Here is a 27,785-nt window from a genome sequence, read left to right on the forward strand (position 1 = left end):
GGAGGGGGGGCAGCAAATTCCGCTCGTAGCGGGCCTCCGGGTCCAGAGTAATATATATACCCAGGTACCGAAACCCCTGGGAGGCGATCTGGATCGGACAGTCCCGTGGTAGGACCGGAGCCTCCCCGGCAAGCACATATACACAGGATTTCGCCCAGTTGATGACTAGGCCTGAGTTGCGACCGAATGAGCGCAAAACATCAACTAGGACGATCAGTGATTTACGCGGGGAGGCAAGATATAGAAGGATATCATCAGCGTAGAGGGACACACGGTCCTCATGCTCGGGGGTCCAACGGAGACCACGGATGGAAGGGTGCCACCGCAGCCACTCCGCCAGGGGCTCCAGGGCCAGTGCAAACAGGAGCGCGACAGGGGGCAGCCCTGTCGCGTACCCCGTCCCAGTGCGAATGGGGCCGAAACTCGTCCATTCACCACCACCTGCGCCAATGGGCCGGAATACAACAATTTGACCCAGCTGATGAAGCCCGGTCCGAAGCCAAACTTCGCCAGCATCGCCCAAATGTATGGCCACTCAAGCGTATCAAACGCCATGGTGGCATCCAAGGACGCCAAGATGGCCGGTTCCCGCACGAACGGAACACGCGCGAGCACCCCGTGCAAGCGTCGCAGATTAAGGGCCGTGTTACGATGGGGTATGAAGCCGGACTGGTCTTGGTGGACCAAGTCGCCGACCAGCCGGTTGGCCAGCACCTTGGCGAGGATTTTGGGCTCCGCATTCAAGAGCGAGATAGGCCTATAGGATGTGACCCGCTCACGGGGCCTCCCCTCCTTGTGGATCACCACGATCGTGGCCAGACGCTGGTCCGGCGGAAGGGAACCCCGCGAGCAGGCCGCCAGGAACATCGCGCGCAGGTGGGGCGCCAGCACATCCGGTCGCAGCTTGTACAGCTCGATAGGAATGCCATTGGGGCCCATGGCCTTGCCAGACGCGACCGAGCGGATAGCAAGGGCAATTTCGTCCGAGGTGGGAGGAGCGTCCAGCGAATCCCTGTCCTCCACCGAAAGGGAGGGCAGCGCGATGTCCCGAAGCAGGGCATGGGAATCCTCCTCCGAGCAGGGAGAAACCGGGGAATATACCTCGCGGAAATAATCCGCGAAGCAGGAGACAATGGCGTCCGGCTCGGTGACACATACACCATCCATCCTCTCGATCAACGGAACCACACGACTCGCTCTCTCCTTTTTATCCAACCACGCTATCAATTTACCAGCCTTATCACCCACATCATACAGTCGCCCCTGTTGCTCTCTACTGAGGCCCCTGGCCGCCTCCGTGACGAGGGCCCTATAGGCCGCCTGCTTGAGGTGTAGAACATGCAATGTGGCATCCGTCACCCCGCTCCCCAGGTCACCCTCTAGTTCAGTAATTTCGGCCTCCACCCGGGTTACCTACTCCCGCTCGCGCCTCCGGGCATGGGAGATAAAGGAGAGGGCCTCCCCCCTAAGAACTACCTTAAAAGCCTCCCAAAGGGAGATGGCAGAAGGGACAGACCCCACATTCTCCTCAAAGTACCGCTGCAAGGATTTGATCAATTCGGCTCGAATAGTGGGGTCGTGCAGGTACCAGGCATTAATTGGGGCCACCCTGCCCTCCCCCCTCGGGAAGACATCCAGATGCAGCAGTAGTGGGGAGTGATCTGAAATACCCCGCGCCAAATGGCGCACCTCTCCCACCCTCCCAGCAGAGGCCGCAGGAACAAGGATATAATCAAGCCGCGAGAGGCTACCATGGGCGCCCGAGTGGAAGGTGTATTGCAGCTGAGCGGGATGCTTTAGTCGCCAGCAATCCACCAATCCTAGGGTATCTAAGAGGCCGGACAGCCACGCCTGTGCCCGGGGGAGGTCCCTGGGGGGATGACGATCCATAGACCCTGAAGCCACCGCATTGAAGTCCCCCCCAACTACCAGAAGCCCATCCGGGAGGTCAAGGAGGAGGCGCCCCAGGTCCGCAAACGTGGTAGATTGCAACCCCGGCGGAACGTACACTGATACAAAAACGACCACTCTGCCCTCCATTCTACCCACCAAGACAGTGTAACGTCCCCTCTCATCATGGCGCACCTCATCAATCTCCAATGGGAGCGAGTTCTTAATCATGATGCCCACCCCCCGCGAGCCCGAGGTGAAGCCCGAATGGGCCACCAAGCGATAGCCTCTCCGATTCATGGCATGAAAGGAATTACCTATAAGGTGTGTCTCCTGCAGGAAGATCACATCTGGTGAAATTCGTTTCAGATACTGCAGGACCACACCACGCTTAATCCTATCCCCCAGTCCGTTAACATTCCATGATAACACAGTCAGGTCCCTACCCCCCATCATACATGGAAGCCATCAATCGTCCCCCACAGAGCATCTCAAAAACAACAATACAGTAAAGGGTTCGCCTTGCGGTGCAAACAAACAACACTCCACCCCCACCCACCCATCCCAACAGAACTCCCCCCTCCCTGCACCCCTGCATGAGCCCAGACAGCCCCCCCAAAGTGCAGTGTGCCTGTCGCCCCATAGATGAAAAACTAACTAGTCCCCCAGAGGAGGAGGGAAAGCCCCCAACGGACCCCGTACGACCTCCATAGGAGGGGAACATACACGATCAGTGAATGGTAACCAAAATGTTGTCCAGAGCAAGGCCTACTTTTCACCCCTCAGTTCTGATCCGGTGCGCCCTCCCCGCCAACCGCACCCCCCCCACCCCCCCGGCCCCGATCCCCAGGCAGAGTATCCAACCAGTCCCCAGCCGCCTCGGGACGGTCAAAAAAATGCGTGCGACCATCCACCTCTACCCTCAGCTTAGCTGGAAAAAGCATTGAGTACTTAAGGTTCATGTCCCGTAGGCGACGTTTAACTCCGAGAAAACTCAGTCTCTGCTTTTGGACCGTCGGAGTAAAGTCAGGGTAAAAATTCACGTCCATATTATCAAGCTTGACCGGTCCCTGTAGCCTGGAAGTCTGCAAGATAGCGTCTCTGTCCCGAAAGTTAAAAATCCGGGCAATGAGAGGCCGCGGCGGAGCTCCGACCTTAGGTCTTCCTCCGGGGACCCTGTGAGCACGTTCCACCGCAAAAAGTTTACTCAGCCCCCGGGGCTGGAGATGGGCGAGGATCAGGTCTTCCACAAACAAATCTGCCGCCTCCTCCTCCCGTCCCTCCGGCACCCCGACAATACGAACGTTGTTCCTCCGGGCCCGACCCTCGGCGTCCTCCAATCGACGGTCCATCATGGCGCTCGCCTGGCCAAGCCGGTGCACCTCCTTTTGAAGGGCCGCCACGTCTGTAGTGAGACTTAAGGTGGTGTGGGCCAGGGAATCGACCCGGTCATTTGTTTTAGACAAGTCGGCTCTCACCAGGCCCACCTCCACCAGGGCCGAGTCTATCTTCTGCGCCAGAGTATCAAAGCGCTGGTCCACCGAGGCCTTCATTTCGGCAATGGCGCCCATGACGTCCCGGAGGGTCAGATCCGCGGGTTGAGCAGACGCCTCAGCCGGGCCCGCGGGGGATGTACGCTGTGCCTCTGGGGATCCCTTCTGGAGGGTGTAGCGGTCCATACTGTTTGACTGAGGTGCCGGGCCGCGGCGGGTCGATTTCACCTTGGCCCGGTCGCCATCTTGCTTTGTGGACATGTCGCACTCCCGAAGTCGTGCCAATCTCCTCGAAAGGGCCGATAAACCAGTTCACAGGTTCCGGGGGGGGGTTGACCACTGCACCGCAGGACAACTCACAGCCGGCGGGTCAGCCGGGCACAGGGGCAAGGCCACACCACCGCACCCCGCTCCGCAACCCTACCTCGCTTGAGGGCAAGGAGGGCGCAAAAGCGAAAGTGAAAGCGCGGGGTACGCGAGTCGCCCAGCCCTGCCCGCCGTTGTTGTTCGCTTTGTCCCCGGATCGCCCCACAACTCCAATCCGGGGGGCCGGCGCGGAGAAGGCCGCAATCTTCGATCGGTGCTCCCACCAGTGTCCGGGGTCCGATTCGAAAACGGAAAACGGGTGCCGCCTCAGCTCGGGTACACAGACACAGTCCCCTCGTCAAAGACAGGATATAATCAGGATTAATTCAGGAGGTCGCGGAGGTCCTCGGGAGCTTCGCACCTACGCGGCCATCTTGGTTGCGCGCTAGGCTCCTCCACCTGAAATAGGTTTTTTCTTCTTTTTTTTGATGCAGTTGTTGTCCCTCATGTTGCATGTTTCTGGGGAGATATTTCAGCTCAAGACACAGTAGTATCAGTTATATGGAGCACAATGAGGGTTGTGTACCAACCCTGTTCATGCACGTACTTGCCAAATGCGACACGTCTCTTCATGTCTTCATATATCTGGAGTGCCTCCACAAGCATCTTTTATTTCAATGTGTGGTAATAAACCGCCTGTTCATTGATTAAGGTCCTGATTTAGAACTAGGCAGATGGGTTACTCCATCACCACGGTGATCGATAATCCGTCCGCCAAAATATAAATCCTATTATATCCCATGGGAATTTATATTTTGGCGAATGGGATATCTGTCACAGATGTGACGGAGTAACCCACCCACTGATATCTAAATTAAACCCCATTTATTCTTTTGATCAAAAACATTGGCACGCTGCATGGACCAGGAGAGCGTGCATCCATGCCTTAAGCTCAACAGCTAATAAAGGCACCCCATTCATCTGGATGCTTTTGAATGTTCCCTCTATCACACTTGTCACCGAAGGCCACAATGGCCTCAGAGAATAACTCTTACTTTTCTGAAACTTACCCCAGAAGTGTTACTGAAGCTGTATGATGGAGGTGGGGTGACATTCCATTTTCTTTGCTTTACTTAGGAGCGAGTCCTGTAATATTCCTGCCCCTTAGCTCAGGACTGTCACTACTGTAGTCAGGCACCCCTGGCTCATTGGTAGGGAATCCTTTTCTTGATTTTTGAAGTGTATTGTATTGTATTATAATTGCATTTATATAGCGCTTACTATCCCTGACGAGGCGTCAAAGCGCTTTTTCGGCAAGTAGCACGCTACTCCGGGACCCATAGAGGATTAGTGTTGAATTAGTAGAGTGAAATATGAAAGTAATTTTAAGCGGTGGATAGATTAGTCAGTTATTTGGATTAGGAAGGATAGCAGAAGGATAGAAGAGTAAAAAAAAGTTTGTATTTGTATAGCGCTTGTTACCCCTGATTGGGTGTTTAAAGGGCTTCTTTCTGGCGAGTAGCACGCTACACTGGAAACCCATAAAGGATTAGTGGTGAATTAGTACGGTGAAATATGGAAGTAATTTGAGTGGTGGATATTAGTCAGTTATTTGGGGTGAGAAGGATAGCGTAGGGATAGAAAGGGAAGAAAGGTGTGCATTCATATAGCACCTGTTACTCCTGATGGGTGTTGAAGCACTTTCTGGCGAGTAGCACGCTACTCCGGAACCCATAAACGATTAGTGTTGAAAATTAGTATAGTGAAATATGAAGTAATTTGAGTGGTGGATATGTTATTCAGTTATTTGGATAGAGAAGGGTAGGCGGCGGGATAGAAGAGGGAAAGAGGTTTGTATTTATATAGCGCTTGCTACCCCGATAGGGTTTTGAAGTGTTTTTTTGGGTGAGTAGCACGCTACTCTGGAACCCATAAGGATTAGTGTTGAATTAAAACATGAAAGTAATTTGAGTGGTGGATATGTTAGTGAATTATTTGGATTGAGAAGGGGTAAAAAAGGGAAAAGGGTTTGCATTTATGTAGCGCTTGTAACCCCTGATGGGGTGTTGAAACGCTTTATTGGCGAGTAGCACGCTACTCTGGAACCCATAAAGGATTAGTAGTGAATTAGTATAGTGGAATATGGAATTTGAGAAGTGAACATGTTAGTCTGTTATTTTGATTGAAAGGTATAGTGAAGGGATAGAAGAGTGAAGGATTTGGATTTTATTTTTTGGGGGAGGTCATAGTAGTAGGAGGAGGCTTTTGGTGGAGTGAAAAGGGGTTTTGGAGGGTAAGAGTGAGTAAGGAGTTTAGAAAGGTTTGTTTTGGGGGAAATCGGTAAAGTAGAAAGGTATCAGATGATGCAAGGAGGGGTAGAGTAGGGGAGAGTCTAGAAAGGGTTATTTTGGGGATCATAGTAGTGGTATGGGGTTTGGGATAAATGAGAGGGGTTGTAGAGGATATATTGATAGATGGATAGTGTGAGAAACAGGGTAGTGCATTGGAAAGAGTAGTAGAAAGAAGTTTGAGATGAGTCAGAAAGTTGTGCTATAAGATATATTGAGAGAAGTATAGGCTGAGAAATAGGGTAGTGCATTGGATATGGTAAATTAGAAGAAAGTGATAAATACGTAGATCCATAAGTAAATTGAAAGTATATAGATGCATAAAGGAAATAAGTATGTGTAGATTAAAGATATTGAAAGAGGTAGAGGATGAGAAATAGGGTAATGCATTGGATATGCTTTTTAAGGAGAAAGTAACAAACACACAGATCCAAGTACATAGAAGGTACATAGATGCACATTGGAAGCAAGTACATGGTAGCGGAATACCGAATAGCTTGCTGTGGGCCCATAGCCTAACCTCCACAATCAACATTAACTGATGAGTTGCATTCATTACACAGATGTAGATTTTAGGGGCGGATATCTCCATGTCTCCATGTTAATATGATCTTGTGTCCACAACAGCTCTAAAAACAGCCTAATATGATGCTGATGTAATGTGTGTGGAACTGCTGGATTAGGAGAGTTCTTATTCCTTTCATCATGTTGGCGAATGCCCTGCATGTCAGACTTCAGGTCTCCGACACAAGTCGTGAGGGTTGCAGTATATATGACGACGGTTACCACTGGCTGCCTTCACCTCTGCTTCCAAGTTGCTCTTCTTCCCCACCTCCTCCAAGGCTCTTTGCTTCTCCAGCTTTTTCAATAATTTCAACTCTTTCCATTTTTTCCGTTCCTCTTGTTTTTGCTGCGTAAGTGTAGTTTCTGTTACCACTGAATGCACTCACAGCTTAACTTAATCTTCCTGATACGTAACTTTAATAAAGATTATGGCATGACGAGTGTAGGCCCAATAAACAAGAAGCACTGGCAAAGCTAATTGATCTGGTGCTGTTTGTCAGCATTTTAGCACTGTTTTTATGAAACAGTGTGGGTGCTGCCAGGCTATCACCTATCTTTACAATAAAAACAACTGAAAAAAGGCAAAAATATGTTTTTGGTCTAAAAAAATCAGATACTGCAATAGCAGTCTCTGGCACTGAAGGGAACTTTCTTTGTGTTGAGTTGTATTCTTTGTGAAAGAGCAGAATGCGGTCACTCACAGTAAAAGTTAGCCAATGGTTGAAGTGGGATGATCGACTGCCACATGCTGTATGCTCTAGATTATGGGAGAAAAATGTTAAAGACAACAGACTGATGGATGAAGAGGGATGGCTAAAAGCCACTACAGGTAATTTGATTCAAAATATAATTTAGTTAACAATCAAAAAGTCTCGTCTAACGTTAAAAAGGCACTGACTGTCTGGAACAACTTTTGAAGGGCTGCTCTGGAAGACAATCCTAAAGTATACAAAAAGGTAATGGATGGAATGCTTAAATTAATCACAACCACTGGTAATTACTCGGCCACATTCTAAATCATCATTATTTTGCACACCATGCCACCTCAGTTTGCAAATCAGTCTTGACCATGCTCCAATGTGAACAGTCCAGACCAAACTGTCAGACCAGGTCCTCCCTGAAACAGAATGCAAGCAACCCAGGACCAGATATTCATACCTGTTCTCTAGTCAGGCATTGTGAGTACATATCCGAAGTGGTACCCAGATACCAGATTATGCTCCTTTGGAACACAGGGTGCTGTCAGAGGATTTACCCAAGAAGCCGTTCTCCCGGACTCATAAGTTTTGGTCAAAACCCCGGTCAACTTGAACAGCCTGAATCTGCATTGGATAGTAAATCTCGGGGAAATTGAATATATAGAAGAGGGCTTCAGACAGTCATGTGAACAGGCCATTTGGACAGGTGCAGATTAACTTGCTTCACAGGATGTATTATGCACAAAAGGTACTGAAAAAATTGAAAAATAAGTGTGGACCTCTGCCTTATGAGCAGCGGTCAAACAGGTGATTCCTTCCACAACATATAGATTTTCCCTCCAAGTTGGGGGGTTTCTGGAAGAAGCCAGTAACCGACTGAAGTCAATACTGGGGAACCCACGTATTGGGAAGTGGAGGACTAACCTAATGTTATTAGGAATATGGAGTGATGACACACAATCAAGATATGATAGAATGCTCTGAGATCTAGGGCAAGTGCAAGGTTGTCAGGATGCTGCAGGGCTATTGGGGGGAGATCAGAGGTACCCGACACTGGTGCCGTGCGACTCGAATATCGATCAGTATGTGCTGGCTGAGAAATGTGTATGAGGGTCGGAGCTGGCACAAGAAATCTGAGAAAGTTGCGTAACGCAATTTGCATTAATGGGACTAGAGAACTATCACATAGTAAAGATTATGCTCTATAAATGTGAAAAATGATGTTAAGACTCGAGAGCCTAAACTGCTACAATATTATATGTTGTGCCCGTTGCCTAGCAGTATTCTGCCTTTTCTGCTTATGATCAAAGTGCTGCTGTGCTTTTCATGCACTTTTTGTACTTGTTTACCTTAAGGTGTTTAATGAAATCAAAATTAAATGTTTAAGAACAAGTTTAGATGTGATACAGACATTCAGAGAGACGTTTTGGACATACCATGTTACTCCACACTAACCAATAGGATGGTTTTTCACCATCACTTGTTGATAGGCCAAATTAGAACAGGGGCAGCTGCATTATATGCATGGCAATGTGTGCCAGTCTTGATTTTAGAAAAGTTAGGAATAGAGTTAAAGAAGTTTAACATAAAAGTGACGCAAATTATCACTGTAGTAAGCATGTAAAGATGTGCATTCTGTGGTAGACAACTGATTTATCTGACTGTTTTCCAAGCATTCCAATAGTGTTGTCTGTGTGAAAGTGGGCGGTGAGACAAGAGAACGTTCATTAGGATATCTTGTTTCAATTTTCCTGAGGATAAAAAGGATAGTGGAGAGGTAGAGATGTTTAATGGTGATTGCAAGTCAGATTTTGTGAAAGAAAGAGTTAGGAAGTAGCTAGTCCGGATGTTGCGGGTGGGAGTTCAGACAGAGTTTGGAGCAGGAGAATCGGAGGTAGATGAATACTGATCAGTCAAATTATTAAAAGTGGACACTTCCTTTTTTGATAATGGCAAGACCTCAACCTTACCTGGATGATTACTTTACCCATTGATATAATTTGTTCTTTTATTTTTTTTTCTGTCCATCAGTTTTCCTTTCTCAGCTTCTGCTCTTGCACATGCTGTCAAATCTTTGCTATAGGACTATCAGTAATAGTTTATCAGCGGAGGTGCTGGAACTAAGAAGCTGGCTGTCATATACCAATAAACATCTGCATCTTCATGCCAGTACCATCTCCAGTGTCCTGTAAATACTACAAGTAGCCTTTGTAATGATCTTCCCAACCAAATCATGCATCCTCAGTTTCATTAAATCAGTAAGGACTGGGAGTGTAGGCAAGTGAAAGACCTTAACGAAGACAGTAACTTTGGTCACTAACAGCTGCGCCACACGAGAACAGGTGCTCTGCATATGAAAGAAAATGTCATCCTGGACCAGACGTTTAGGTCTTTCATATTTCTATTTTACACTCTCACTCACTCCCCTCTGTTGCATCCAAAGTTTTTGATTTGACCACTCATTTTTTGCTCTATTACCATGAATAGTCGGCTCACTCCAATCAAGATGTCCTGCAAAGGAATACCTAGAACTGTGCAGCAATCTTACGTCAATAGGAAATTTAGATATCAAGAAGATGCAACAGATCCCAGGTTCTGAGCAAGGGATAACCTGATCCTGTTCTCACCTCTTCCAATCAAGAACCTCCGAGAAGGGCAGAACGTAGGAGTCGGCAATCACGACAGGGATACAGCCAGCATGCAGGATGTCACTCAGAGCAGCTTGACCCATCCGTGCACCACGCAGCATCACACAGAATGTGGCTTCCTGTAGGGATAAACAAGCAGAGATGTCACACAAGTAATTAAATCAATGCACATAAAGGGGAGTGCACCACCCAACATACCTGCACCCCTATCAGGATCAGTGTAAGGGTTTTTGACAACATTGACAAAGTAACACAAACAACCCCTCCATACGATTCCCAAATAGACCCAAATCATTTCTGTATCCCCTAACCTAGCTAGAGATAAAATGCAATACTTGTACGGGAAATCTGGAACCGTGGCTTTAGGCGAGTTACAGAGTGGGTAGCCTTGCCTTATCCTACCTTATACATCACCACTACACCAGAATAATCACTCAAAAGCAAAGCCTAGGTAAGCCAAAGAGCCAAAATATGAGATTATCAAGCTGCAAAGTTGAGACAGAATGAGGCTTTCTGACCAAAAGTATGTCAGAAAATGAATCATCACCTTTACAACTGACCCTGACTGGCTGCACAACCAATTGGTACAGTTTGATCCTTTTTAGTAAACTTACAGTGAGGGCAGACTCACTTTTAATTTTAAGAATTAAAGGAATTCACTGCCTTCATGATAAACATTTTTTTTTTTATCAATCAAAAGCTCAGGATTGTGAACATGAAGTTAAATATTTCATCACCTAACTATTACAGGAATGATCAGCCTCGGGAGGACCTTTACCACTGATAATAGGTTGAACATGTAGAATAGAAAATGATTGTAAATTACACTACACAGCTCAGTAAATGATTAAGGTGAGACCCACACTGAGCATTTCCTAGACACCACAACACTATGTAAAGTATCCACCTGGAAACTCAACCCAAGTGACCTTAAGTTAAATGACCGGTCTTACTATGCTTTTAGACAGTTTGGGACCGGACGAGTATTTGCGAATATCCACCCGTTTGGAAGGGTTGACGCAGAGTGTGCACGGCTCTAGACTGTTTCCTAAAGTTCTATTAGGGATATATTGATGTGCTGTCTCTACCTGCTGATCCTGTATTGCTTGCTGGGCTCACTTTGGGGAATAGGCATGGTAGAATCTGAAAGATTCGCCAGATGCTTACATTTTATCAAACATCCTTTTAAAGGGTCAAAACAAGTTACCGGGACTCCCATAGTTCAGTTTTCAATCAAATATTTATTTTATAGCTATAGTGCAGTTGCACTTTCCATTCAAAAGGCACTTTTTTCCCTTTCCTATAAACGTATGCTCTGCCCCCACCCCCATCTTGACAGAACTGCACTAAAAGTAGCAATCTCTTGGCATAGATAGCTAAGATTTAAAGTTTTAGCATGCCAATCTTCGTTAGGATCTGTGCAGGAGAAAAACAGGGCAGCAAAATGTTACATTTTTAAATTTCTTCTCTCAGCGAAAATTGTACTCATTCGTACAGACAAAACCTCTGAATGGATTAATGCCAAGCTTGGCATGAAAGCAAAACTTTTCTAATAAAGTGTGCTTTCATTCGTTTGATGTATATCTGTTTAGAGCCGGCTTTAAAGGGTTAACACTTTTGTATATCTGTGCCATTTAAAAAAGCAACTCGAACAATTGCAAATCCTGCCAATCACTTTTAAATTGTTTGACAAGCATGACTGCATACAGAAGGCCTCTGTAATCTTCAAAAATGCGTTAAAAAAAAAAAAAAGATTCATAGTGTTGCATAAAAAGACATTCCACAAAATTTGTGGGAGGTGTGCCCCCATGACAAGTGCCTGACCCAAGCAGAGTGCTGGTGGGCATTTTACTAGCTAACATTTTAACAGCAGCAAAGAAGGACAACATATTGAGTAAAACAAAAGGGAATATAATGTTCCCATTTAAAAACAATAGGGATAAAACTCATAGCACAAAGCCAAGCGAAGTGTTTAGCAGGCGATGGCTGCACACGTTGGCAACTAGTATAGGTTTGCGGAATGAATGAATGAACAAATGAATAAATATGCCATTTGTAAACCGCACAGCTGTCTGACAGATGTCCTGGTGCTGCTAGCGGAGTCCAAGAGGGTAAATGATACGGCGACAATTAGCCTAACATCCATGTTTACAAGAACTGTTGAATATTGAATGGAAGAACTTGCAGAGTTTAGGGGCCAAAAGATAACAAGAATGTGCAATGCAATAGGTCTTGCATTGATGACAGTTTAAGCTATTGGCAATGCAATAGCTTAAACTCCCGCAAATGCAAGATCTACTGCATCACTAGCGCCCATGCAGCGCTTTCACATTCATGAAGGCCACGCCCCTTTCTTTAGACAAGCCGCGCCTGAAGAAAGGGTCGTAGGCCGACATTAAAGTGAAACTGCGGCATGGGGGCTTTGACCAAAAAAAGCATTATGGGGTTTTTGGGGGTGCTAAAAGCGCCCATGCCGCGCTTTCACTTTAATGTTGGCTGCGCACCTTTCTTTAGACGTAGCTTTTCTAAAGATAGGCACGCGGCCTTCATCAATGTGAAAGCGCCGCATGGGAGCTAGTAAACAAAAACAAAAAGTTAATAAAGCACGGCCGCTATACTTGAAGTGAACGGCGCTACTAAAATAAATAAATAAAAATTTGCGCGGGTGCCAGCCAATAGTACATCAAATAAAAGCAGGCAGCGTGCTGCGAGTTAGTGGGTGGGATTAAGCCCAATCATTTAATAAAATATTACTCACAGCCAAGATAAAGCAGACAGTGTAACAAGACAAGTAAAAGGTCCAGTCGTTATGGGAGGTAATAAATGCAGACAAGGCAGTACCAAGGAGGAACTAACAAGCCTAATAATGACTCGGAAGCCAGCGTTTAATAATGACAATGAAACAAGCCAATTAAAAATATAGGCGGAGAGTGGGCAGGGCTTCAAAGCCATACTCCACTACTGCATGCCTCAAACTAAAAGAGCGGCCCAGAATACAAGAACGGCAGGTACAACCAGCCACAACTGATTGGACGATCTAAGGGAACGGGAACGAAGGTAAGCCTGAACGCTGTTCCTCAAACAGACGGGGCCTTTGTAATGAAATGCCATAAAAGTAAGCAGGAGACGTTTCACCTACAGGGAGCCAATTTAAGGACTTTAAGTGTCCAGAAATAGATTCCTGGCAGGGAATAATCAGCAAAAGCCAAGCAGAGACATTCTGAATCAACTGAAGACGCTGCTTCAATTATTCTGGAAGATCCAGATCTACATTATTGGAGTAGTACAGGCGAGAGCTAATCAGAGCGTGATCAATAGTTTTCCTAGTTGATTCCAGAAGCAGTCTCAGAAATCTTTAGACTTTTTCGAATAGTAAAGCAGGAACCAGCAACAGCCTTTACCTGCGGCGCACAGGAAAGATCTTTGTTGAATCTAGCTCCTAGATTCCTGGCCTCCTCCACAGGGGAAGGAGGGAGGCCGAGGTATGAAGAGCACCAAGCACTGAACCAGATAGGAGAGCGGAGAAAGAGCAGAACCTCAGTTTTAGAGACACTGAGTTTTAAGCAGCTGTGCTTCATGCAGTCGGCCACTCTTACAAGACACGATGGAAAGAGCGGTGAATGACATCGTTAGCCTCCGAGAAGGACAGCAATAGCCGAGTGTCCTTAGTATATGACACCGTCTTAAATCCCAGAGGCTGAATAATGTCAGCAAGGGGGTGGAGCACATAAATATGGAAGAGTGTGGGGGTCAGGGGTGAGCCAAATGGAACTTCATGGTTCAGTGGCTTCGAAGCAGACAAATAAGGAGGGAGATGGAATGATTCAAACTGATCAGATAAAATGACTTGAGCCACTGTAGAGCAAGGCCACCGAAGCACTGCTAGCTAAAAGTTATACCAATATATGGTGAGAAACCGTATCACAGGCCGCAGAGAGATTTCACAAGACCACTATAGCGGAGTACCCTGATCAAGATTCAATATCATAAACTACGTGACTTCAGTACTATGACGGGGCTTGAATCCAGATGGCGAGTCACAAACAAGATTATTTGATTCGAGAGACCATTTGAGCTGACCATTCATTATTTTCTCAAGCATTTTAGATGGTGCAGGAAGCAGGGAAATGGGAAAGTAGTTGGAAAAAACCTCCTGGTCTGCGGATGGCTTCTTTGGGAGAGGCATTGTATGGGCTAGTTTCTAGAGCTGTCCACTGTGGATTAGAGAAAGGGCCAACCCCTGCAGTGGATGGCTAAAGGCTGTGTGCAGTGGAGGTTGGCGTCTGCTGATGGTTGAGTGCAGAGCGTTGTTGAAGGCTGTGCAAGTAGGGTTTGGAAACTGAGTAGGTCATTGAAAAAAAACTGGAATTTCACTGAACAAAGTAGTTAAAGACTGAGCATTGGATCTGGCTCAAGGCCACAAAACCACTTACATTTGTAAACTATGGTTTAATATTGCCACGAAGGGGTTCTGATTACATGACAAATGGCATCAGAATACAGAGATGGCAATATAGGACTATATGACACATTACTCATTATGTATTTCTATATTATGTGTTGATTTTGGGGTGCCAAGCTTAAAAGAGCTGTTTTCCTTGAAAGTACTGCTAATAAAGGACACAAATTAGATTATTTAGGTTTTGTTTATCTACGATAAACTGTTTGAAGACAAGTTGCCCTTGTTATAGTACAGTGGAGTTATGTGACTGTGCTTGAACAGCATCATCTATCTTTGAATTTACTGCATTTGCAAGTAACAAGCAGATTAAAAAAATTATGTTTCTAGTTAAAACAGATGAAAATCATCCTACCAAAGAATATACTGCATAATTTGTATTTTTTACTCCACAATTTAGATAACACAATCTGGTCCGCAATGAAGCATAATCCTAGCAACCCTGATGATGGTCAAAATCTGCAGAGTAGTTTGGGCTGTCATTATGATGATGAAATCCATATTCCCCAGGACACCGCTAAATAGTGTTCATACTTCACAGTTCCCTGTCCTTCCTTAGAGGTCCTAGTAAAATATGGAAAGCATTCCATGGATGCAAATGAAATATAGCCTCATTTCCATGACAACAGCAAACCATGCGGCACAGCTTTACCACTGTCTATTTTTTTATCGACATTCTGCTCACGAAAGGCAAGTAAAACCTGAACATTCTCATTCCAATCAAGCACCTTGTTGGCAACACTAGTAGAACAATCAATTCCTTCTAAAGACAGAATGTGTTTTTAACAAGATAAACAAAAAAATGTAATGTAAAATTGCATATTCTGAAACACTCTTATTTGTGTTATATTTGGCAAAGTTATCAGGAATTTTGAGGCAAGTCAATGCATATTCTGCAAAGGTATTAAATTATCATTTGAGCACTCTTAGTTACGCAGACAAACTTATTATAGTTGATTAAACGTCCATCAACCTCCAAGGCAATCTCAACAACAGAATTATTGTTTAAAGAACCATTTTTCAGTTAATCCTGAAGAAACCTGGTTCTGGCCTTTGGTAACAGAAAGCAACCCTTCTGTATCTGTATGCTAATGGAGGTCAAAGATTATAACTGTATTTATGTAGCGCTTACTACCCTTTCACGAGGAGTCAAAGCACATTTCGGTGAGCAGCACTTTATTCCGCAATCCAAAAGGATCAGTGGTGGATTGGTATAGGGAAACATGAGTTCTTTTGAAGGGTGAGTATGTTAGTTAAATCTAAAAGGATATCGGAGGGATGAAAGAGTCTAGAAAGTTTTATTTGGAAGATCATAGTAGTAAGAAGAGGATGGGGATAAGTGAAAAAGAGATTAAGAAGGAAGAATCTGTAGAATGGGGGTAGGGAGATCATAGTTGTAAATATAAGGACTTAGGAGTTGATATCAAGAATAAAGTTACTTGGAAATGTCATTGAGAAGTCAATTCATAGGTAGATTTTCAAGCTATTATTTAGTAAAGGCACTTTTAATAGGTTTGAAGGGGCCCCTCTTATACCTTTGGTTAAGGTATACTAAATACATTTTTAAACGGCACCGCTTATTTTATATGGGTGCTCGTTTTTCATTTTGGATTAGTCACCTGATTTCAAGAAATTAGGAAAAAGTCTCCCTCAAGCCCTATGTTTGAAAGTATTGAGGCAATAAGGTTGGACTAAGGTCTTAGAAGCTTAAACTGTGAGTTGGCACTTTCTCTTCCACCCTCTTAATAAAACAAACAATCTACCGTAGTCAGCATGCTTCTGAGGGCCATTTTCCACACAACTGTCCACTGACAGAATCAAGGTAAAGAAGTAGGAACACCCGAGTAGCACACAACCCTAAATTTCAATGGCTTCCATAAGTAAAATTACTTTTAGGTAACAGGTAATATAAATCAATCACTTTGCTACTCAAGACCTTCAATACATTAGAAAAACAGAATCACAATTATCTCGAGCAAAACTAATTAATTATAATGAATATTATTAATGAACAGTATGCTGGAATGCAGACGCGTCGGCTGGGATCCATGGAGCAATGCTGCAGGGCTCGAGGACACACACAGGCAGTGCATACTGGACGCGGCCTAATTGGGCCTAAGGGTCCCATCCAGTTTATATAAATTGTGGTTATTCTTCACTTCATGGCCCTGAAGAAGTTCTCCGGGCAGTTTGCCTAATGGAACGAAACGCATTGACTGCTTCAGTTTTAATATATAAAAACTATAAAAGACTTGAAGGTTCTCTGTTCATGTGCACCGCTCATTGCAAAAAAGTATGGCAGATAAACTTTGTGGACTACTAATAATGATTCAACTGTTTTATTCTGCATTTTTGTTTTCTATGAATGATGCACTGCTCAGCATCAAAAGATTCATAGATAGAAGTAAGGGCAGAATGTACCACCCGTTTGTTCACTTAAATTTCATAAGGCCAAAATGTCCTTTTTGTGTACATTTTTAAACATGTATATATTCTGTTTTGGCGTTGCAACATGCACATATTCTGTTTTCACTTTAAAGCTCTTATGAGTTAGTTGTAAATGTCTCTTTTTCTAACTAATGTAAGGCATTGGCGTTCCTAATTAAAATGTGAATGTTTTTAGTAAGTTACTTATGCTTTAAGTACATTCGTTTGGTCTAATAAAACTATATTATAATATTGAGTATTTTTTTCTTTTTGTTCTTTGGACAACCAAACAGTTTAGAGCTATGCTTAATCTACTGTTTTCAATACATATTTCCAAGTTTAAAAAAATCACTGCTAAAATGATCATGTAATATGGAAAATACATAACTGGTTACATATAATATGGATGCACCCTGTCCTATGACCTAGAGACTGGAATATTTCAGTCCAGTCCATTTTGTAGCTTCCCTAGGTCTACCCTAAAGGAAGCAACACTACTGCAGTAGGTACGGGCTGAAGACAGCAACTGTGCACTCTGACAGTAGCTAACCTTTCATAGGGTGATTAGTTCATCATGCAGGGAGGCTGATGAGGCAAGCTTCACAAGCAGCTTTGGGGGCCAACGATTCTCCCGCCTTACGTATTGGCTGCCTCAGCCACGTCCTCCTATGCCCATCTTGCATACTCAATCTAATCAGGGTCCTCGCCCATCAAGAGGGTACTATGTGGAGGTGCTCACTTTGCGAGCACGACCCTGCTGGTGTCAGAGGATGTAAACCTACTCGCACTTCAGCGATATTTGGGAAATCTTGCAGGACTTCGGAAATCTGATTTGCCATTTTGGCAGCCAGGAGTATAAAAAGGGTCAAGGCCTGAAATTCACAACTCATTATTCTGAGGTTCCAGGAGCTGGAGGAAATGGTGGTTCCTGGTGTTGCTGCCACTTGCCCAGGCTATTGGTTCTTCAGGAATCTAGGTACCTGGTAGGAAAGAGAATTCTTGTCTGGGTGAAAGCTGAAGAGAGACGAGTCACACTGCTATTGGCAATTATCTGTGAGGCTCAAAGGTGTGTAAAGAGAAGTGTGTCAGTTCTAGAAAAGTGGAAACTCACCCTCCATTTTCATGATGAATGAGAGAGAGAGAGAGAGAGTGCAACCAGTTCACAATTACTGCTGGAAATGTGAAATAAACAAACTAGTGATTACCAAAGTAAACTATGCTCCGAGAGAGAAAGATTGTTCAAGAGCAAGACACATAGAGATATCTCAAGAACAAGTGAGAGAGAACTTTGCAAAGAATCCCACAGAAAAATGGTGTTTTACTTAAAAAAAAAACACAAATAGAAAACAGTTGAAGTGTTAAATGACCACAAAGGGAAAAAAAGAACTTTGCATCAATAGATAAGAGAGTGTGAATTGAGCATGTGTATTGACAAGAGAAATCAGGATTTGAAGACATCAGAGACTGCAGAGAGAAGTTCTTGCAAATAGAACTAGCACTGGTTTGTAACTGATTACTCATTTCTCTACCTCAAGGACAAGATCCTAGTACCTGGATCAAGTTCAGTGTCTGCATGACTGAAAATGCCCACTGGATGAAGACGAATTGTCTAACGCTAAACACCGACGAGACTGAAGAGCACATCACCGTTGGACTCCACCTGGTGGCCAACAGAGCTAGGACAGAAACACAACAACCAGACATGCCAAGAACATTGGGATCATCTCTGCCAGCAAAATAGAGATGACCGCCCACGTCAATACCATCACCGCCTCATGCCTCCATACCTTGAAGATGCTGAGGAAGTTTTTCAAGAGGCTCCCATTCAACACTTGGAAAACCGTCATGCACGCCCTGGTCACAAGCAAGCTGGTCTATGGGAACACTATACTGGGATCAACAACAAAAAAACTCACCTGAAGGCTGCAGACCATTCAGAACTTGGCAGTCAGAAGCACTCTCAACCTCCCACACCTAGCTCAAAGTACACCATACCTGAAGGAGCTCACTTGCCCCCCATGCACAAACGAGCACAATTCAAACTCCTCATCCATATTTTCAATGCACTATATAATACTGGCCCAGCATACCTCAACAATCTCATCTGCTTTCCCAAACCTTCTAAACACCTCCTTTGCCTGGACTCCTACTGCCACAAATCCCACACACATACGGAAAACTAGATCCGGCAGTCGAGGCTTCTTTTACATCGCTCCTAAAGTGTGGAACCACCTGCCTCCACACATCAGATCCTCCTCCTCACTGCTTGAATTACACAAGAAGCTGAAGACCTGGCTTTTTGAGTAGCCCTACTAGGCCCTAGGGGTGGCTAGACTTACACATGCTCAGTGCCAGAATACCCTACCTGGTGATAGTGAGCCCTACAAATCTGCAAACATTACTTAACATAACTCATCCTGTTTAGAATATAGTACTAATCGGTGCCGCTGAAAGGTGGGCTTAGAAGCCTACTGCTCCAGATGGAATTGGCCCACCACAGCTTGGTCCTCAACATTTCTTGCATTGTGTCGAGTAGCCAGGGATTTCCAAGAAACAAAAACATCTTTAAATCTTAGAGAGATGAAAGTGGGAGCGGAGGACGTGCCTAGGTTTTGTCAATGTTGGGCTCATCTTGGTCTCTTTGGGATGATTTGGGGATCCAAGCACCCGTCTCTCACTAAATATATCTCAGTGAAACAAAATATACAATTTAAGGAGTCACCCGCGTGGCGAGTGTCTGGATTTTATAAGGGTTGTAAGGTATATCTCCAAAAACCTAATACTGGCAGAGGAGATTTTCATGAAAACAAGAGCAATTTAATAAAACTGAGTTCAGAATGTTCTCTACAGACACTCGTCTCAATTAAATATACTGGACTGTATCTCCATGTAAGAATCTAGGCCACATATAGGGTGCAAATGACGGGCTTGCAGTTTTTTTCCACAAACGGCATTGTCGCTATGGAGGTGGGATCGTATGAATATGTGAGTTCATATTTAAAAACTCCCCCCCCCCCCCTTCATAAATATTTTTCAATGCAATGATAAAATAGGATATACTAAGTTGAAACCCTTCCGCGTATTCAAGAAATACACTTTTTTTTACATTCTTAGAGCCTACGAGACACCTGTTCATTTGTTGGCTCCCCAGCTATAGTGCGAACAGCAGATAGCACAGGAAGTGTAAGAGGAGCAAATGCGCGTGCAGTTTGTGTAATCTCCACCATAGTATGGTAACATAAGAACTATAAATGTGTATGCGCACACTCAGTTTAAGCCATATTCAGGGGGCAGTCGGACCAAGATAGGTGCACTGAATATACCTAGTGTACTTCTACGTGATTACAGTAAACACAATTCCAGCGGTACAGACAGGGCAGTGTGTCAGTGCTGATGAAGTGCAAACGGTCTTCAAATTACAAAGTGTACGCAGAGACCGTAGAGTTTGTGCACTCTACAGTGCTCTGAAAAAGCAGGGAGCAGTGGTTCATCAGTGAGAATTGGTCAAATGTTTACTCTCATGTCAAGTTGAACAATGAAGAGGGATTTGCAAATAGCTTCTAACTGCGTGTAAAGATAGTGGGGGCACTAGGTGTGTGACTGACTGGTCAGCATATATAGAAGTGCTTGTGTAATGACTGCGCAAAAATGTGGATTTTGGGGCGGAGGCTCTTGCACTGCGTGAGCACAGCTTTTATAAACTGAATAGTAGTGCCCTATTATGGTACACTGGCAGCGCATGCCGTATATGTGCGAGTACACAGTATTCGTGCAGTTGTTGCAAAGGACATTGAACATGCAGTGTGCTTGTGTAGTCTGCACAGGTGTGTGTAGGCACTGAACAATTTGTGCACACAGATAAGACTGCAGACAGATGTATGTGCAGAGGTTATAGTTTGAATATGGAGCAGATGCCACTGTGTACAGCTTGAGTACACTGGGTATGTTGCACAGTAATTTGTTCGGTGTCTGGACATGAAGCACGATGCAATGTTTACAGTATGAGGCAGGCTGGGTATAGCATAGTTTGTAAATATGGCACGATAAAAGGTGGGGCGCATTACCCTGTGAGCGGTCTCTAAGGATATTCAGTCAAAAGGATTGCCTGTAAGCTTGGTATCATTATGTTGGCCGTCTGTCTGTAGGGCTGTAAAAACAAGTGTGAACAATACACAAGCCCCCGAGACAACAAAGGTGGGTTCCTTGGGATAAAACAAACAGACACAGAGGACACAGTCTGCTGCTGTAAATGCGTGCCACAGACCTTAAGGAGGAATCCACTGACAGCTAGCTAGCTGCCTGCCTGTCACATGCAGTTTGAGAGGTTTAGAGTGCGCTAAAAGAATTTTTTTTTTTAAAAAGCACGCTACGGCCTGCTGAAGTATAGAAGGGGGGGGGGGGTGGATGGAGGCCAGCAGAGTGACGCGATCTGTGGTGGGGGAGGGGGAGGGAATTTAAGCGCAAGCAAGGCGGAGAGAGGCATGCAAGGCTTAATGAGCCTTGACAGAAACCCACATGGCGGCTGCGCGCGTACACGCTCACGTGAACGCAAGCTTGAGGCCAGCAAAAGCCTCTGGTAGCACTTCAAAAAGCCACTCACTAAATTTCTCGCAGAGCAGCGCATGCGCTGGCTCAGCAAGACCTAAAAATGGCTACACTGGGCACCAATTAACAGAAAAAAATCCAGTTTGTCTGAGGTGCATCTCGGTGTTACCATCCTACCTGGTAGCTGAAGAACAGAACCGAGAACTGGAAGAGACACTGCATTATAAACAGAGTAGGAATTTTCATCCTTACCGCCAACTAGTGTATCATTTTCTCTTTAAGGTGAAACATAGTTCATTCTCGGTCCCTATCCACATTTTTACTCTTACATTTTAAGTAGTCGCAATACACACTGTCCTCACTGACATATGCATTGTACATCTGAGCTTGACTTCTGAGCTCCAAACACCTAACACAACATTGCAGGCTCACACTTGGACCGAGAGTGGATTGTTAATTTTGACAGATTGTTTCAAGGGGGCCGTGAAACCATTTACAACACCCTTCTAAGCCAGATACCAACAGAGCTAGACCTAAAGAGGGCGCGGTTTCCTGTGCTAGAAGTGACAGGCATTCTTTGAAACCAAGTGGCCCATCTGTGAAGCCATGGTATAAAAGAGGAAGATTTATTTAATCTGCCAGTGAGGAGCAGGCTAAAGAAAAGATGTGAGATCTGCAGTTTGTGACAACTCAGTCCGAAGGGTGTGCTGGAAGGCCTGGCAGCCCTGATCATTAAAAGAATCCTATGTCTGTAGATACGTTGCTGGATACAGTGCAAACAAATCATGGAGGGTTTTGAAGGAGCCAAAAGGTTGCTAATTTGAGGATATAAAAAGTTTATTTTCACATAAGCAGACTGAACATTTGGAGCAGATTCCAAAAGGAGTGATAGCAGACTAAAAATGTAGCAGGCACAGAGAGATTATAAAAGATACAGCTTATTTATAAACATGGAAAAAAATATAGAGTCCCCTTTTCCCTATCTGATACAGTAGATGGGTGTGGAAGCTCCAAACCATCAGATTGTATTTCCATAAGTTCTTCCCATTTGTTTTACAATCGCTGCTCTATTGCGGTAAGTGGTACTTTTGACTGAATAATGCTTGAGTGATGTTTGGCGCCGGGATGCCTTGTGCGCTGAATGCTATCTCATTTCACTGCTGGCCAGCCAGGCAAGGAAATAACCTTTGGGGTTCTGCGGGCTTTCCAGCTGGCTTTAATAACTTCAATCAGTTGTATTGATTCCGACAAGTTCATAGTCTGAATGGCTTGGCTCAGGTAATTTAACTCTACGTCTCTCAAAGCCAACTCCTTTCTGAGATGAGCTCACTCTTCAGCGCAGCGCAAATGTCTCTTTCAGCGAATGGATATAAAATGTGATCTCCCCACAGAGTGCCTTCTCTGCCCTAGAGCGGGGATCATCCCAAAGGATGAACTCTCCCCACAATGGCCATATGTTCCTTAAAGCAGAGGTCTACCTACTGAGGCTCAACTCTTCCCTCAAACTTGAATCCTACTTTGGGTGCGCATTTTTTAAAGTGAGATCCTCCCCCAATGTAAACCATCGCTAGAGTGACATTTGCCTACAGACAATTAACTGTTTGTTTGAACTTGGAAGACCACCTCTCCCTTAGAGTGAAATGAATATCACCCCAGAGTGGATTTTTCACTTGATGTTCAGCCTGTCCCTTAAAGCAAAAGCCCATTACCCTCTGATCCGGAGAGGAAACGTGCCATCGCGTGCGGTCTCTACTCTAGAAGATTAGCTCCCAAAAGTGACTATGTCTTACTAACAGCAGGAAACTTTCTACCATGAACAGATCCTTCCCAAGCAGGAGATCGCCAAACACATCTTCATCTTATCCTGAGAGTCAGGATCTCACCAGTGTGACATCACTTTCCAAGAGTTAAAACCTCTGGGATGGATTAAGGAGAGGAGTGGGAAGGAGAAAGCAGGCTTTACTAGCGAAAAAAATGCAGCAGTGCAGAGAGTGTGATAACAAGAAAATGCCTCCTACATAATGTATAATTTGATCATTAAGCTGCATAGGCTATTTGTAAATGACAAGAACATATATTATAATATCTGAGCACTACCTATAGGAAACGATAATAAATGGAAATCTGGAAACTTTGATGTAGGAGAGTGATACATTAGCAAAAAACCATATCTGCACAAAAATGAAAGTACATTTTACAAAGGGCCTTGTTCAAAATTAGCCAACGCAATACATGCCCTAGAGTTACTTCTTTGTAAATCGCTAAAATATTGGAGATGTGCTTCAAACAAAGAATCCATGCAGCACTCCTAGAACCCCCCCCCCCCCAAGACAACTCATCTCCCCACAGTAGCTCAGACCCAGACTGGGCAATGAGGTTTGGTTGAACCACATCTTCATATGTACCAACCACTCAATAGTCTACAAACCCACCTGCCCACATGCATAAGCACTCTCCTACCCTGTACCAGACCCTCAGAAAAATAAGCACAGAGGAGTTTGAGAAGAGCTGCAATGCAGCCTGAAACACCCTGATCATCGGACCTTGAATCGCTGCTCAACAACCTCTACCACAACAGAACACCCACTATAGAAACCCATGAAAGCTCAAGGTAGCCCTTAAGTTCACCCAACAAGTAGTTCAACTTGTAACTTGCTAAACTGAAATCTGACAGGGCACTGGTGAAAGTCTTAGCACAAACACAATGAAATCCTGTATTAATGGCACAACAAAGACTACTATTAACCCAGCAAAAAAAAAATGTACTTTGCAAAATATAAACACAAGTCTCAAAATGAGAGGAAGGAACATTTTGATATCTACCAGGAACTATCCAATTCAGAAGCTCTTAAACAGTGACTACTCAAAGTCCCAAGAACTTTGCGAAGACCATGTCGAATTCCTCAAAGCCAAAATTGCCAAAACTGCTGTTCCACCATCAATATCCAGGATGCGCTCCTCTATCCCACCAGCATTGCCACCCCTTGCTACAAACCTCGCATACTTACCTCTTCTCTGCAAAATCATGGAGAGAGAAGAGGCAACACAACTTTCCAAGTATGTTTAACTAAACCACTTCCTCTGCAGTCATCAGTAAGAACGCCAGTCTTTAAAGGGAAAGTAAAACGACCCTGGTCAACGAGGAAAGAGCTTCTAATCTACCTGCACCAGGAAAATAAAACCCCTTTCAATCTGGTCATCTTCTCTGGAACGTATCATACCATGATCACACAATCCTGCAGAAAAGACACATAAATTGAGCAGAAATATCTGGGCATGTGCGGCAAATGCCCACTCATTCATCACCAACCACAGACAAACAGTCTGTGGATAATCTTGATTGCCCACAAGCTCGGTGCTGTGTGATATTCCTCAAAGATTGTCCCTCTCCTGCTGCCTGTTCCATATTTACATACACCTCCTAGCTGCCTCGACAAGCCACAGAGGTCCATGAATAAAGAAAAATGTTCACATGGCAGGCAATCCGCTGGAACACGTCTGGCGGAAATGTGCATTTATTTTTTTTGTCTTGCAATGTTTTTCTCACAGAAAATATTTTTGTCTGTGGTCAAACACCATCCTTTACAACCCTGTGAATAATGGAATGTTCCCTTCTCCTTCTCATCTGAGAACTGAAGTTACTGGTGGCTTTTATGTAAGTGGTGTCCTATGGTTGGTTGCAGGATATTAACAGACCTGACACTTGAATATGAATACCAACCCAGCAGGCAAAGATGGTTAAACAAATTTCCTCCCAGTAATTACTGAAAAACAAATGAAATTGAGGAAGGCAATGAAGACTTGTATCCTCTCAAGATGATCTCACAATGACCTTCACTAGTAGGAGCAACAATACACCTCGGGTCCTACCTACCGGCAACACTCTAAGAGTGGTAGGCACCATCACATTAGAAGTTATCCCTTACTCTTTACTATGTCTTAGGAAGAAAAGTTCTCAACGATGCAACATAAGCAGCCTCCTCCATGCATACAACTCCATATACATACCGCCAAAGGTCACAACACACACATGTACTTCCTCTCGATCCAGGTACTAGCATCTAGTTGTTAAGCATCGTGTGTTCACTGGTCCTCACACCAAACATCGAAACACTACTCACAAAGGCTACATGTCTGCCATACATGCACTTATACGGAGAAGCTTGCTACCCAGCCGCCAACCTACTTTCGACGCTTGTGATGGACAGGAAGTGCTATATAAATGGAAGTAGAACAATACAAAATCGTACAAGCAGACAGTCCAGCTGGGAGAATGTTTCCAGTCGCTCCCCATTTCATTACTTCACAAGTGAAGAGCCATCTAGCTGACAAACCAAAACAATCTGACTTCTGACAGCGGCGCTGACTGTACTGTGCATTCTTCCTTCCCACTGCGTCCGCCGCTTCTGGATGTGTTCCTTGCCTGAGGCAGGGCTGTCTATGGGAAGTTTCCAGACTTTGAGCCCAGGAGACACTTACACGAGCAGCCAAGTCTGCAGGCCGCATCCAAATTTTCTTTCGGGTTGGTTACAGCTCTTCTAGTTAGCTTTAGCAAGATCTATTTTTAGTCAGTTGGTTAGATCAAAGTCTTACAAAGCCCTGCCTTAAACCTCATTTCTGAAATTGAAGAGGCTTTGCCTCCTAAATGTACCAGGGAAATTTACTAAAGGACATCAAGATGGCACAAGGACCCACATATCCAGGCCCACCTAAAAGGATGTCCGCGATAGGCTTTGTTTCGGTGCTGTACCCACATTTGGTTAATTGCAATCCAGTATCAGTTCCTTCATTTATCAGCGCCTCTAAGTTGTGGAAAACACATGAACAAGCATACAATGTTCACAATTTCAAAAGGAAGAACCAGTCTCTACAAAACTGGCCCTAATACCGAGATAGACATGCCGGATGGGTGCCTCGTGGAAACAAAGCAGTACACAAATATTGTGGGGCATCGCCCTTCAGGTGGTGAAAGGGCACAGGGAGCTCCTTCTCCGCAATCCCCAAAGGGTGAAGGGGTTCTGTCAGCAACCACTGAGCAGTTATCGGCATACATTATAGGAGCTGGGGTTTCGTGCCAAGTTATTGACCTTGCAACCAACCTACCTTGAATTTAATCCCAGAAGCTGAATTTGACAAAGAATCTTGGTATTCTGGCCACACCACTTTATGTCAATGTGCTTTGAATTGCACATGTGTAAATGCACAAGGAACTGTAATAAAAAGAGTAAAAATACGATGCAAAAGCCAACCCGATGATCTGCAGTCAATTACATGCTCACAAACCAAACGCCACCTCCGATCAGCCAACCACGCCCTCGCCGCCGTCCCCCGCATCCGAAGAGCGACTACAGGAGGAAGGTCCTTCTCCTACCTGGCCGCCAAGACCTGGAACTCCCTCCCGTCCGACCTGCGCCTGACCCAAGACCACCTCTCCTTCAGGAAGAAGCTGAAGACCTGGCTGTTCGAGCAGTAGCGGCACCCCCCCTCCCCAGCGCCTTGAGACCCTACGGGTATGTAGCGCGCTTTATAAGTGTCACTGATTGATTGATTGATTGATTGAAACCATCACATCTTGGTTCATGAAATCTGGTCACAACCAGCTGTCACCAAATCGCACAGTCCGACTTGCAGCGACTCCTGGTGAAAATATGCGTTCAAGAAAATTGTAAATCGCTCTACTTTTACAAAATACAAAAAACGCCCTCACAGAACAAAGAAAAAAAAGATTCTACTTCTGATGCAGGTGGGCCGGTGCAGGAGAGCACTAAGGAACCCTTGTGCTAGGAAACCCTATGGAATGTAGGACCACAGCGCTTCTATTCTCTCTCCGTAAATCTACATATGAACTGTAGAAGACAATGCAGGACCTTCTAGGTGAGAGACTAAACCACTACTGCTCCTAAACTACAGTCTTTCAAATCTCCTCTCCTTCATGTCAGGCCTTTCTCAAAAGATCCCTGCTTCTTCAACTATAATGTGCCTGCCTAGCTCAGATGGACTCCCAGGCGTCTCTCCCCCACTGGTCTGTGTTCAAAGCAGTAGATTAGGTAACAGTCCACCCTCATCTTCCTTCTAGAATATAGGAAAATACTCACCGAACATACACACACAGCCTTCTGTCATTGCTTGGCCACACAAAATTATAGATCAACTAAACAATGCACATGCATGCAATCCAGACCCCTGTATATGCCAACAGACGTCAGAAGACACACTTTCCCGACTAACCCCTAATAAACCAGTTACTCACTTCTATTCAGATGACCAGGGGCCATTGCCAGACAGGATGCTGAATCGTTCAACATTAGGCTCCAGCTCTTGCTCTAAGAGCCAACAGAGCCCACGCGTTCAAGTTTTAACATCTACAGCTAACTTCCAAAGCTAGGTACATACTGCGTGTGCCCGCA

The 27,785-nt window shown here is 44.8% G+C and overlaps 1 protein-coding gene across 1 annotated transcript in view; it reads right to left on the reverse strand.

Annotated features, from left to right (window-relative positions):
* The window catches only part of EXT2 (exostosin glycosyltransferase 2), a 399,733-nt gene that overhangs the window by 286,584 nt on the left and 85,364 nt on the right, over nucleotides 1-27,785 (reverse strand). Inside the window, exon 6 of the mRNA XM_085643454.1 lies at nucleotides 9,927-10,066. Within this exon, the coding sequence (XP_085499580.1) occupies nucleotides 9,927-10,066 (140 nt within the window). The remainder of the gene's footprint in view (nucleotides 1-9,926; nucleotides 10,067-27,785) is intronic.

Source organism: Triturus cristatus, chromosome 3_1 (assembly GCF_964204655.1).
Source record: "Triturus cristatus chromosome 3_1, aTriCri1.1, whole genome shotgun sequence".
Lineage (NCBI taxonomy): Eukaryota > Metazoa > Chordata > Amphibia > Caudata > Salamandridae > Triturus > Triturus cristatus.